This window comes from Delphinus delphis, chromosome 20, assembly GCF_949987515.2.
Source record: "Delphinus delphis chromosome 20, mDelDel1.2, whole genome shotgun sequence".
In the NCBI taxonomy this organism is placed as follows: domain Eukaryota; kingdom Metazoa; phylum Chordata; class Mammalia; order Artiodactyla; family Delphinidae; genus Delphinus; species Delphinus delphis.
Genome location: NC_082702.1, coordinates 30,750,905 through 30,765,057, shown reverse-complemented (window position 1 = coordinate 30,765,057; position 14,153 = coordinate 30,750,905). Strand labels below are relative to the sequence as shown.

The 14,153-nt window shown below is 40.4% G+C and overlaps 1 protein-coding gene across 2 annotated transcripts in view; it reads right to left on the bottom strand.

Annotated features, from left to right (window-relative positions):
* The window catches only part of BBS2 (Bardet-Biedl syndrome 2), a 32,359-nt gene that overhangs the window by 4,508 nt on the left and 13,698 nt on the right, over window positions 1-14,153 (bottom strand). The window contains exons 6-15 of one of the 2 annotated variants that reach the window (XM_059999698.1): window positions 12,504-12,608; window positions 12,334-12,420; window positions 9,536-9,671; window positions 9,165-9,304; window positions 8,140-8,284; window positions 7,883-8,054; window positions 6,893-7,022; window positions 5,583-5,651; window positions 4,896-5,033; window positions 3,422-3,534 (exon numbers count right to left, since the gene is read on the bottom strand). In XM_059999698.1, the coding sequence (XP_059855681.1) occupies window positions 3,422-3,534; window positions 4,896-5,033; window positions 5,583-5,651; window positions 6,893-7,022; window positions 7,883-8,054; window positions 8,140-8,284; window positions 9,165-9,304; window positions 9,536-9,671; window positions 12,334-12,420; window positions 12,504-12,608 (1,235 nt within the window). Of the gene's footprint in view, window positions 1-3,421; window positions 3,535-4,895; window positions 5,034-5,519; window positions 5,652-6,892; window positions 7,023-7,882; window positions 8,055-8,139; window positions 8,285-9,164; window positions 9,305-9,535; window positions 9,672-12,333; window positions 12,421-12,503; window positions 12,609-14,153 lie in introns of both variants that reach the window. The other variant, XM_059999697.1, reaches the window with a different exon arrangement.

Sequence of the window (14,153 nt, the reverse complement as noted above, 5' to 3'; positions counted from 1 at the left end):
CCCATATAAGGTTTTGTTTGTTTGTTTTGTGTGTTTTTTTTGCGGTACGTGGGCCTCTCACTATTGTGGCCTCTCCCGTTGCGGAGCACAGGCTCCAGATGCGCAGGCTCAGCGGCCATGGCTTACAGGCCCAGCTGCTCCGCAGCATGTGGGATCTTCCCGGACTGGGGCACGAACCCGTGTCCCCTGCATCGGCAGGCGGGCTCTCAATCACAGCACCACCAGGGAAGCCCCCATATAAGGTTTTAATAAATATGTAATAAAATCAAACCAAAAAGGAAAAAATGTCAGTCCCCTAAGATTGACAGCAAAATGAACCAAATGAATCTAACTGTATATCACACTTGTAGCATGACCAAAAAAAGAGGAATTATTTCAAATGACTTTAAAATATAGTCATTTGACTAAAACTCCCTACTAGAACACACTCTAAAGACACAAAGAACTAGAAAAAAAGTCTTACACCATTTTCGGCAATCATATTGTTGACAGTAATGTTGGTACTATCCTTAAATGTTGTGTGTGTACCATAAGATAAAGCCAATAGTTATGTTGACAGTGGTTAGAGACATGATTTCCACTGTGAGAGAAGAGATACCCCGTTAACATCAAAATTAAGAGCCTGTATTCATAAATTTGAATTGGAAATAGTATGAATTCATGATATATTTGCTCACTGAAAAAAATATATACATTACCTAGCTTTATCTGTGGAAAAGGTCTCAAATCAATATCCAACCCAGTAGCAATGAGCATCTCTAATGCTCAGACTGTGATCTCCATTTCCCACTATAAAGGACCAGGATTGAAGAAATAGCTGATTCCAGATTCAGAAGAGGATATATACCAGATAAGCCTAAAAAATCTTGTACAAGAAAACAAACTAATGAAACTAATAGGTCTGTCCAAAGGTATTGATAACTGCAGCCAACCTGAAAAGGCTTCTACTGGCCAAAGACAGGACAACTGAGCCACCATAAAGAATAACTGAAATGGCCTGAAGCACATTAAAAATGTTAATAGGAGTTTAAAAATCTCATTGGTCAACTTGGAGATGCTAGGGAACCAACTCATTATTTTAAAGCTGAGAGTGTGTCATTCCAGTACAAACTGTACCTCAGGGAACCAAATAATTCATTAATTCATGAGAGAATGTTACTCTTTATAGAAGTACTTCAGCCAATTTACAAAGAAAAAATAACAATTAAAATATCACTATTTTGCAAACCCCAGAAGAAATATTTCAGCAGTGATCAACAGCTGATAACATAATAAAAAGAGACAGCCAGACGTTACATGCATCCTCACAGAAGTACACAGCACCACTTATGAAGCATTCTTGCTAAAAAACTGAACCTGAATCTGATCAATCCTCTGTATCTAACTACCATTTTCACAGAAATATAGGGGACAGAAGAATAATACTAAACATTACCACAGGATACAATCAACAAAATCCAAGGTGGGAAACTACAGAAGAAGGAGAGAGTTAGGAGAAAAAGTGAGCAAGCAAACATATGGATTAAAAGAGATTTATCAACCAAATTCAATGCATGGTCTTTGGTCTTTGAATCTTGATTTGAACAAAACAAAACACCAAACACACACACATACATTTGAGACAACTGCGGTAATTTTAAACACCGACTAGATATTTTGTGATATTAAGAAATTATTTTACATTTTTCTAAGTGTGATAATGGTATTGTGGTTATTGTTTTTTAAAGGTTCATTGAAATATCTGTGGCTAAAATTATATGATGTCTGGAATTTGCTTCAAAATAATACAGTACCTAGAAGAGGAAGAAGGTGAATGTGGAGATGAAACAAGATGAGCCCTTAGTTGATGACTACTGAAGCTAAGTAGCTGCTATAGAGGAAATCATTATATAATTCAATCTACTTTTGTGTTTGAAATCTTCAACAATATAACTTTCAGAAATCACTTACTTCTGAGCAAGACCATTTTAACTATCTGCTAATGATTCAGGCCTTTCAGAAAAAACAAGCAGCACCTTAGGCGAACTCTTGCCTCTAAAATGCACACATAAACTTCACCTATCATTGGTGAACTATTTTACTGAATCCACCTCAGTACATTTTATTGCCGAGATAAATTTTGCATCTTAGCAAGAAGCCAGACGTGCACAAATTTGTTTTTAACTTTTTTTTTTTTTTTTTTGCGGTACGCAGGCCTCTCACTGTTGTGGCCTCTCCCATTGTGGAGCACAGGCTCCGGACGCGCAGGCTCAGCGGCCATGGCTCACGGGCCCAGCCGCTTCGTGGCATGTGGGATCCTCCCGGACCGGGGCACGAACCCGTGTCCCCTGCATCGGCAGGCGGACCCTCAACCACTGCGCCACCAGGGAAGCCCCTGTTTTTAACTTTTTATTCTAAAATATAATACATATTCAGGGACTTCCCCAGTGATCCAGTGGTAAAGAATCTGCCTTCCAATGTAGGGGACATGGGTTTGATCCCTGGTCAGGTAACTAAGATGCCACATGCCACGGGGCAACTAAGCCCGCACACCACAACTACTGAACCCGCGCGTCTCAACTAGAGAGCCCGCATGCTGCAGACTACAGAGCCCACGTGCTCTGGAGCCCGCGCACCACAACTAGAGAGAAGCCCGAGCGCCACAACGAAAGATCCCACATGCTTCAACGAAAATCCTGCGTGCCACAACTAAGACCTGATGCAGCCAAAAGTTTAAAAAATTTAAAAATATATAAATAAATATATTTTAATACACATTCAGAAAAACTCACAAAACAAATGCTTGTTAACTAGGTCAAGAAATAGGACATTGCCAACATTCAAGAAGCTTCCCAATGTGTTCTCTCTGAATAGAGTCCCCTCCTCCCCAAGGAGAATATACTATCTTAAATGATAATCTCTTCCCTGTATTTCTTTATATTTTTATCATCTATGTATGCTTCCCAAGATATAGCTTAGTTTTGTCTGTTTCCAAACTAAATAAATGAAAGCATTTTGTACATATTCTTTTGAGTCTTACTTGTTTCAATCTCCATTATGTTTGTAAGATTTGTCCATGTTGTTACATGTCATCCAGATACGTGCATTCTCATTGCATGTAGTATTCCAGTGTACAGATATATCATAATTTATCAGTTATATTAGTACGGATTGTTTCCACTTTGGGGTTCGTATGAACGACGCCTTTATGAACATTCTTGAACTAATATCCTGGTTTATATGCACAAGGTTCTCAAGGTTATAAACCAGGAGAATTGCTGGGTCATAGGGTGTGCACATTTTCAACTTTACTGATGATGCCAAGTTACCTTCCAAAGTCTCTGTACCTATTTACACTCCTACTAGTAGCATCTGAGAGATGTTACTCCATATCGCTGATGCTTTCAACCACGTACCTGTCCTAGCCATGGTAAATACTCACATGTCCCTCATCAGACGAGCATCCTCAGCTCGAACCAGCAAACTTCGGATCAGATTAGAATTATCAGCCATGTCAGCACTGAGCTTCTGATGCACTGAGTGATATTCATCCACCTGGAGACCATGAACAGCCAGGAATTAGAAAGACCTCACAGGGACTTCCCTGGCAGTCCAGTGGCTAAGACTCTGAGCTTCCACTGCAGGAGCCATAGGTTTGAGCCCTGATCAGGGAAGTAAGATCCCGCATGCCACATGGTGGCCAAAAAAAAAAAAAAAAAGCCTCACAGGGCTTCCCTGGTGGCGCAGTGGTTGAGAGTCCGCCTGCCGGTGCAGGGGACACGGGTTCGTGCCCCGGTCTGGGAAGATCCCACATGCCGTGGAGCGGCTGGGCCCGTAAGCCATGGCCGCCGAGCCTGCGTGTCCGGAGGCTGTGCTCCACAATGGGAGAGGCCACAACAGTGTGAGGCCCGCGTACGGCCAAAAAAAAAAAAAAGCCTCACAAGCGTCTTGAAAGCTAGATAAATTGAAAAGACGCTATGTATTATATACCGAGGCCCTTTTATTTCTTTTTTATTTAATTAATTTTATTTTTGGCTGTGTTGGGTCTTCATTGCTGCACGCAGGCTTTCTCTAGTTGCGGCGAGCGGAGGCCACTCCTCGCTGCGGTGCATGGGCTTCTCATTGTGGTGGCTTCTCTCGCTGTGGAGCACGGGCTCTAAGCGGGCAGGCTTCAGTAGTTGTGGCACATGGGCACAGCAGTTGTGGCTCGCGGCTCTAGAGCGCAGGCTCAGCAGTTGTGGCGCACGGGCTTAGTTGCTCCGCGGCATGTGGGATCTTCCCGGACCAGGGCTCAAACCCATGTCCCCTGCATTGGCAGGCGAATTCTTAACCACTGCGCCACCAGGGGAGCCCCGCCCTTTTCTTTCTGCTGTTCACTTGCCCCATCTTAACTATCTCCCGGGTTTCATCTCCTCCTGTGCTGCCCCCAACACTCAAAATGACATTCGATGTGAATCTTACCCACGTCTTAGCAGCGTGAGCCCAAGCAACACAAATATTAACATTTTAGAGATCTGGGGTAGGGATGTTGTTATAAGTGGGGACAAATCACAATCCTTTTCTTTTTTGATTTTGGGTTCTTGGAAAGCACTAAACCAAAAAGCAAAGTAGATACAACAGATAAGATGAAAGGCTAGCAAAGGAAAATGTTCACTTATTGTTTTTAAAGTGTCCCTCCAAACCAAACAGAAAGCAGGGTGCAAGAGCTAACCACTCACTTTTATAAAAGATATCTTTTTAACTCATGAAACTCTCCAATACTAGCTAAATTTTTATTTTAAGAATTTTCAAAAGTTCTTTAAAACATGACTATCATGTAACATATGTACATTTGTAGTACCACTAATTTAAAAGAAATATTTCAAACATTATTAGACCACAATGTTCTCTCAAATGCACCCACCAGGTGCCCTCACCTTAACTAGCACCTTTCGTAATTCCTCGAAATAGACAGGGAAATCGGCTTCTACCTGAAGGTCCTCAATAGCAAAAAATGATGCCATCGACTGGATGATATCACCAGCCAAATCAATGTCATCAGTATTTATAGTGATCTATCCAGAGAAAAAAAGACAAGTTAGCATCCTTGGACATTAAAGACAAACTTGGCTGGAACTACCTGAAATTCCCCATATCTAGCACATTTATTGAACATAAATGTATATGTGGTGATAAATAAAGATAAGGTCTAGCCCTCAAGGAAATTACAAACCACATTAATTATTTCTAGCAGCAGGCAAAAAAAAATCAATCCTCTTGCCTTATAAACTGAACAACAAGATCATTCAGACAGGGAAAATGTTTTGTCCTCCTCCGTATTCCTAACCGTCCCAAATAAGGCAAGGAATGGGTGAAGGGAAGGGGGGAGAGAGGCAGAAAACCACTGTTCTAGATTATACGCCCGTGTCAGAGATGATAACACTAACAGACTAGGCTGAAACACGTAGTTTTATGACCTTCAGATTGGTTTCACCTGCCTCACTTTACACTGAACGTTAAATGTTATGTGAGAAATCTGTGCCCGTGACAGTAAAAATTACCTCTCCACTAAGTTTTATTTTTATATACAGCTGGCCACCATTCCGTAAGGATGTGAAACATACTTGAAATGGAACATTCTGAATGTTAGTGTCCTCTGGTAACAGAAAGTTCTGGTTGAGCCACATGAAAACCTTAAAGATGAACAGGATGAAATGAATTTCCATTTTGAAAGTACAGTCATTATTAAAGAGTTATCCTGCTTTCTAGTTTTACTCCTTGGAAAAACAAAACAAAACAAACAAACAAAAAACAAAGAATTATACTTCACCCCCACCAAGAAAACACTATTCACACTCCTTTTTCCCACCCCATGCATGTTCTTAAGTAACGTTCATAATTATGTCTGGTCCCACAGCATGCGTAATTTTATAGCATTTTCTACTTAGACATAATCTTATATGCAATGTGGAAATGATTCAGGTATGAGGGTAATTCTGTTTACATGGTAGCTCTTCTGTGGCTATATCCTGCTTAAAATCATTCCATTCCACTCTTTAAAAAATTTAAATGAAGTTTGCACACATACAGCACAAACACAGAGATACATCCACACTATCAGTAAAGAATTAATTTTAATATAAATAATACTTTACAGTGGTTTGCAACACAGGTTCCACATAAGATCCACCTGTGAGGCCTTTTGGAAGGGGCCACCTGTAGAGTTTCCTGTTTCACAGGCCAGGAAGGGGCCTGAGAATCTACATGATTAAAAGCCTCCCTGAGAATTCCAAAGTCCAGCCAATGTTAAAATCCACAGGTATTAGTCCTTTAAACTTTACAAAATGCTGTTATACCAATTATGTAATCCTCAGGGGCCCCCTTGTGAGGTAAGACTATCCTCACCTACAGATAAGAAAACTGGGGCTCAGACTGTTGAGGGGAATTCCATAAGATCGCTAAGAATTTACTAGTTAAGGTAGCACTTGAACCCCAAAAATGTTCCCGTTTCCAAGTCCCCACTCTCTTTCCATTCTGATGCACGCTCCTCTTGGAACACTAGATCCAACCACACTAAGACTATAAGAAAGAGAGGAATTGAAAACTGGGAAGAATTCACCTGTGACTAAGGATTGCGTAGGTAATAAATTATTAATAATTATTAATTATTACTAATAAATTATTCGAAATAAATATTTCTGAATTGATTATCAAAAATAAATATTTTTGAATAATTTTTCAAAATGGGAGAAGATATTTTAGCAACATTTTTGGTACAGGTTATAAACAATCCAACTCCAGGCTACATAACCCTTTCATGTCATATTTACTGCTACCAAATAACACATTCATGTAATTTCCCCCTTTCTACAAAAAAAGCATCCAAAGGATTCTAAAGTGTAAAAGTGTTGAAAGAGAAAAGCCAGATACTCACCCTCTGTGCCCGTTCTGCGATGATAAAGTTGACATAACTGAGCGGCTCACTGGCAGAGTCCGGGCTGCTCAGCGCATACATGGAGAAACGAGGGAGTTGTCTTGTCAACTCAAACACATGAAACTGGGTGCTGTGGCCAACCAACGGAACACAAGAGAACTGTTTATGTAGAATTTATTTCAAAGGGCAAGGCCCAGAAAATAAATGTAACGTCACTACCAGGTCATCAAGCTGACATTTAAAGGTTTCAATAAAGAAACTCCCCCTGCCCAAAACAGACTTCAGGGTTAAAGTCCCATACGTAATGGTGTTTGGGGCTTAGTGACATCGTGAGCCTGTGGCCAAAAAGTTCATTCTGTAAGATGTTACGGAAAACCCCGAACGAACTTTTTGTCCAACCCAATACACGCCTGCACCAAGGGTTTAAAACACTCTAAAAGGAACGTGACAAGGTTTTTATCTTCCAAAAATCTAGTGGTTTTCTTTCACTAGCTGAGGTTACATATGACTCTCATGTAAAGGTGCAACCTAACCTTGTAGTCTTAGTGGCCAAAACTAACTCATCCTTTAAATGTATTTTTGGAACTTTTGTGAATATGAGATCACCTGACTAAAACCAGAAATAAGCATCTTAAACTTATATACTCGTTATTTTTTTTGAAAGATTTCAAATTAGAGAAATAAGAGGTCACAGGAAACCTTGCCTGGGTGGGAAGAACCATTAAACGGCTTCTCCGGCCCCACAGAATCCATGACATAATGGGAAACGGCTTCTCCGGCCCCACAGAATCCATGACATATGGGAAACGGCTTCTCCGGCCCCACAGAATCCATGACATAATGGGAAACGGCTTCTCCGGCCCCACAGAATCCATGACATAATGGGAAACGGCTTCTCCGGCCCCACAGAATCCATGACATAATGGGAAATCTACACATTTTGCTCTCGAACTGCTCTCTGGAAATGAACTGTGACTTGCAAAGGGTCACCTGCTCCTGTAGCCCACGAAGGTTTTCAAGTGCAGATCCACAGGGACATCTTTGGGAGGTGTAATTGGGATGCGGATGGAGCTGCAAAGGTTGTGAATGCTGGGATGCACCACGTGGCTTTCGCCTAGAAAAATTCCCTCTGCAAAAATCAATACTGCTCGGATGATGGTGTCTGCAGGGAAGAGAGAAGACAGCAGTCCAAGAACCACTCCAAGATGGCACAGGTGCCAACACACCAGCTCCAAGTAACGACTTACCATTAGAAGTGGAAATGCACAACTCTGCATGGGCAGCCTGCGCCTCGCTCCCCAGATTGACGGAGAGGGCAGTGTGGAGCTTGGTGTTGGCCGGGATGATGCCCCGATGCCCATCAGCCTCATTCAGTGGACTGCTCAGTTCGGCCTGCAAAACGCCCCACCCACTTCCAGCTCAGCCACCGGAACAGTGAACTCATGTTAATTTTAAATAACATGGCTATTTAGCTTCAGAAGACAGATCCCCCATCATCTTATTCACCTGATTCTTTAGACTTCAGAGGACTCACCTCATTAGTGCTCTCACTCTAACCTGGCTTTTTCCCCCGAAGGAAAATACTCTCATCCCTTCCTGTGGTTAGGGTCCAGTGTCCCCCAGCATGTCTTTTACATTTGTCTGCATTTCTTTTAGTAACTAAAGAAATTCACGTAGTATAGCAAATTCAAATACAGTTATGCATCATGGGACAAATTAAAATCCTACTCCCCAGCTCATCCTCCAGCCAGTTTGGTACATACATGTACATATACACACATGCACACACACACAGAGCTTCTGCAGTTGTCAATTTTTATGTTATTTGTTGTTGAAAAAGATAAGTTACTCTATACATATTGTTCTCGCTTCCTTTCATTAATACCACAGATACCCTTCCATATCAGTCCCCATATATATACTTCATTCTTTTGGGCTGCTTAATATTCCCCAGCCCACAGTCCCTACTACTGATCAAAAGTTAAGTTGCTTCCAACTGTTCCCTGCTACAAATAGTGCTGCAGTAAATGTCTCTGAACACTCACGCAAATATTTCCATAGTTTAGCTGCCCAGCAGTGGAATTTCTAGGTTAAAGGATACACACCCTCTTCATTCTGACACTAGCAAAAAGGCAAACCATCTGGGCTTCCACCAGCGGGGAGGGGGAGCCCACACCGTGGCAGACGCTGAAACTCTTCTTTCACAGCTGCCAATCCTCCTGGTCATTCTCAACTTCTCAGACTCCCATGGGCCCTCCACATTAGGACCTACCTTGGCATTGTCCTCATAGTTACGGAGCTCCAGCAACAGGTTCTGCTTTTTCTGACTCAGCTCTCGGATCAGGTCCTGCTCTACGCTGGTGTCCATGAGGTTCCCTCTCATCTCCGCCGTGTCTGGCAGGTAGCCCCGGACTGACAAGAGGAAACAACACTCACCAGACTGAGGGATAAGCCCAGGTACAGCCAGGTCTACTTTTAAGTCATCAATTACCTGTTCTTAAAAGCTAAGTTTTCATTTCCCCAACTTAGGTGAACTTATTAGGATGAAAGGATATCAACACAAACACTTTATAGTGGAATTTCCCGGTATTCGGACCCAAATCAAAATCTGACTTTTCAAGGATTTTTCCTGTCCCGATTTACTTTCCCCATCCACCGAGCAGCAGATTAACTGTATGTGGCCATCCATCCGGTAATCTCCCTCCACCACACCAGCAACTGCAGAAGAAAAGTTGTCCTTAAAGATGACCTCCCCAGTTCGGTCACTTCGAGCATCGACCTAAAAATAAAACAAGAACTTGAAAAATAGCTTATGCTACAGTTTTTTAAAAATAACACAAAATTTTAAAGTTGAATCAGCTTTAAAGTCAGCTATGGTCTAGAAGTTTTCAAGAGTATTCCATGGGGCTCTGTGGCTTCTCAGGACGTACCTACGACCATCAGGGCCAAGGGGCCTGTTTTCTTTTTCTTATTAAGTAAAAGCTGTTTTACATACTGGCCTGCACATAGTACTTCCTTTGAAGAAGTGGGTTGCCTGAGAGGCAGTACATTTAGAATATACAGGACAGTGCAAAAGTCCAAACTGCGTGGGTCTGAATTCCAGCTTTGCCACTGGGGGCTTTTTTTGCCTGTGGGATCTTGGACAAGTCTCTTAACCATTCTGTGCTTGGCCTCCTCATCTGGAGGTCAATAACTGATTGATCTGGAGATCAATAATAAGAACATGAGGAAAATAACTGTATCCACACCTCAGAAGTGTAATGACGCCTAAAGGAATTAACACGTGGTAAGCACTCAGAACAGGGCCTGGCACATACAGGCATACAAGACATGTTAGCTCTATATACAAATTTTATCTTTACTATATGTAAGTGTATACAATATAGTTATAGCTAAAGTTTGAAAAATGCCAACCTAGCCCAATCTTCCACCATATAACCTTTTGTAATAGCCCTGTTTAAGAGTCCCTCTTCCGGGACTTCTCTGGTGGTTTGGTGGTCTCAATGCAGGGGGCCCGGGTTCGATCCCTGGTCAGGGAACTAAGATCCCACATGCCGCAACTAAGAGCCCGCATGCTGCAACTAAGATCTGGTGCAGCCAAATAAATAAATATTTTTTAAAAAGAGAGTCCCTCTCCCACATACACTACTGAGACACCTCAGAGAGCCCTACTATCCTCTAAGTCTCCTCTTCCCAAGGGAGGCAAATAACCAACCCATCAGAAACAAAAGCATCTCAGAACGACAATGAAGGATAACCACTTAAAATGATGACTTTGTTCTAAGCAAAAACATATGCATTATATTAATAAAAGCCTAGCTACAGAAAATCTAATAGGGCAAGCATCTCAGTGACCACTATTTCTGTCTTTTCATAAACATCCTTCTGGGCAAAACTTAGCAATGAAGAACACTAATTTAGGTCATAGCTTACTACTAGTTCCTACCCCTTGTCTGAAGAATACCATGCTCTTAATAACAACATCAGTTAAGGCTGAAAATTATGGATGCTAAAGCCTGTAAGGTAATGAATGGCCCGTATTAACCAAAGCTTTTCGCACAGTAACAGAACCCTCGAACTCAGATTGAACTGAACTTGCTTCTTTCTCACTACTCCATGGCCTTCAGCATTGCATTTCCACAATATTTAGCAAACAAGAGGGTTCATTTGCTAACTAAGAAACAGGACTACGAATTTATATTTCTGTGGATTTTCTATTCTTTTGCTTTATCCAACATGAAGGTTTTGCCTTGGAAGAGAAGATAAGCCTCCAACTCAACAAATGACCTACTAAAGAAAACTAGTCGCAGTTAATTTAGTAATTTTGTACCTATATTCACCTGTTGGATCTGTATATTTTCCTTTCAATGCTATTTCTGTTAAGTGCAGATATCAACTTTTCTACTTATATAGTGAAGTGTATAGTTTTCTTATCTTTTTTATGCCCTACAACAGATTATATAATAGAAATTTCTTAAAATTTTGAAAGCATTTAACGAGAAAAACATCTAGGTCCAGAGTCAGATCTGAAGGTTACTTTTGATAACTTCTCAAGTCAAGTAGTTTCTAATTCTCGAATCAACCATAATAATTTATATTCCTCCAGAACAGGGTCCCCTTTATGGATTTTCCAGTTTCTTAATAAGCAACTACATGGTCTTCTTTTATCATTTTTAACATCCACTACCAAAGACAAAACCAAGTGGAGAAGTAGCAACCAACGTAACAGTTTTTTAGAATCTGTTTTTCACACAACACCAAAGGAAGGTTACAAGGCACAGGCCAAAAGTAAAGAAAAATCAAAGAAGATAGAATTAGCTGATCTCCTCCAGGCAATCGGCACTGACAGATGAAAGAGCTAGGGCAAATGGTATCCATGGAGATCTGACAGCTACTGAAGCAGTTGCTAACAAGATAATCCTGACTTGCCAAAAGACTGTAGAAAATTCTGATTTGAAGTTAAAAAAGGAGAGAAGCAAAAAAATTCTATTTTGAAGTTCTAGCTCAGAAAACAATATGCTAACATAATTCTTCCCATTAATTCTGTTTTTAGTCAGACTTGAAGATTTACTAGAAAAGAGCTATACACAGTTCACTATTAGCTTATTAAAAATCCTTTTTTTTTTTAACGTGCTTATGCTTAGGATCAACCTGATTCTCATTTCTTCAAGGAAGAGATTTAGAAAGAACCTTCCTAGAGAAGGTTCTTCCTAAAGAACCTTCCCCCAAATAGCGCTTATGAGATGGAAAGGACACTCACTCACTCTGCAGTGTTGATAACTAGAGCAAGAATAAAAATACATGGGAAGATTATAAAGTTACATTTGAAAGCACAGCCAAGGAACTCAAGTTTATATTCTCGTGTTACTGCTGAGTCATACAGCCAATGTATCTCAGACAATTATTACTGTAAATCATACTTGAACTCTGTTTAAACTTACCTTCCCATTGGACCAACCGGTTATCAGTTCACACACTCCATCAGAATTAAGGTCAAAAGCATGAATGCTCATGGCATGGTTTTTGGACTGAAAAGGAATTTCAACAATTAGTACATAAGTCTCTCAATAAGTATAAAATCCCTGAATCTCAGAGGCTTAATCATACTAACTTTAATTCTCCAGTATCGGGCTGTTTTGTCATAAACTCCAACTGTGCCATTGGAAAGGGCATAACCAAATCGACTGCCATACATGGGACAAAGAGAGGTGATTATCTGCAAAAAATAATGATAAACACACAGTTCATTAAGGCTCAATTTAGTGCAAAGTGTGGCTTTATAAAACTGCATGCCTTGGGGGCTTCCCTGGTGGCGCAGTGGTTGAGAGTCCGCCTGCCGATGCTGGGGACACGGGTTCGTGCCCCAGTCCGGGAAGATCCCACATGCCGCGGAGCGGCTGGACCCGTGAGCCATGGCCGCTGAGCCTGTGTGTCCCGAGCCTGTGCTCCGCAACGGGAGAGGCCACAACAGTGAGAGGCCCCGCATACCAAAAACAAAAACTGCATGCCTTGCTATAAGTATGTTAAAATTAGATTTAAATGCACTTCCAAACCATTAGAGGGGAATGCATTCCCCTTCTCTATGAGCCGTGTCATCTATTTCAGAGTTGGATAATCAGAATTAAATAAACTCACAAAACTTACTGTTTTAGACTGAGCATATGTAGCAAGTTTCAACAAATTAGTATTTTTTAAATAATAAAATTAAGGAATTAAGGAGGGAATAAGCCACGTACACAAGATCTGGAATATGTACAATAGATGTTATACACACTAACTCAAAATGTTTTAATTATTCCAGTTTCCTTAATTTATGATACCCTACAGTCTAAATTTTAAAAGGACTTGTAAAATCCACAATTAAACATCTTTTAAGTGTATACTTTTCTGTGACATAATTTATTGTTTGCTAGAGATGAAAGACATTTTTTAGAAGAAAACATAATCCTTTGAAAAACAAAAACCCAGCATGTGGATTCGGTATGTATCTAACAATATATATAATGTATATATTATACTGAAATATTTATAGAATTATTAGAGGATTTAACATACTTAAGAGGATAAAATTTTAGATACTGAAAAAAAATTATCCTTAAAAGTTAAAACCAAAGTTTAATGACATCTATGATCCTGCAGATCTACTTCCTAATTCTGACACTAATACAAGAGATATAAAGAAATAAATTGTGTAAAGCAGAGAATAGTTATGTAATTTCTTCTACACCTACAGCTTTTCTATAAAACCACCCACTTCACTTAACTGAATACAAAGTGCTGGGTAGGACTCCAGAATTATTTAGCTCAAGGCATTCTTTTGGCAGTGCTGTTCAATTGCCAAATAAATTATAATTTTGCTGATGTGTGAAAAGACATTTGAACTAGGAGCAAAATCAAACCAAGAGGACAGGAAAACAGCCCTGAAATGCACAATCTTATGAAGTCCACATTTTCGTAAATTTAGCCCCAGTTTCCCTCGGTCCCTTAGTCCTTCATTAGCTCACTAGTTTCTTCTTTTGCGGACTAGAGGATCAAGAGGCACCTCAAATCCCTTGCTCTATTTCATATTCTTCTGTCCTTTTCCAGGATTTAGGAAAGAGGTGTTTCAAAGAATGCACTCCCCTCACATCTAGTATTGACAATAAACAGAAATCCAACAACACCTCAATGATTCCCTAAAAGAGAAAAGATTTACTACAAAAATTTTTTTAAACAAAAAATTTTTTTTAATTTATTCATTTATTTTTGCCTGCGTTGGGTA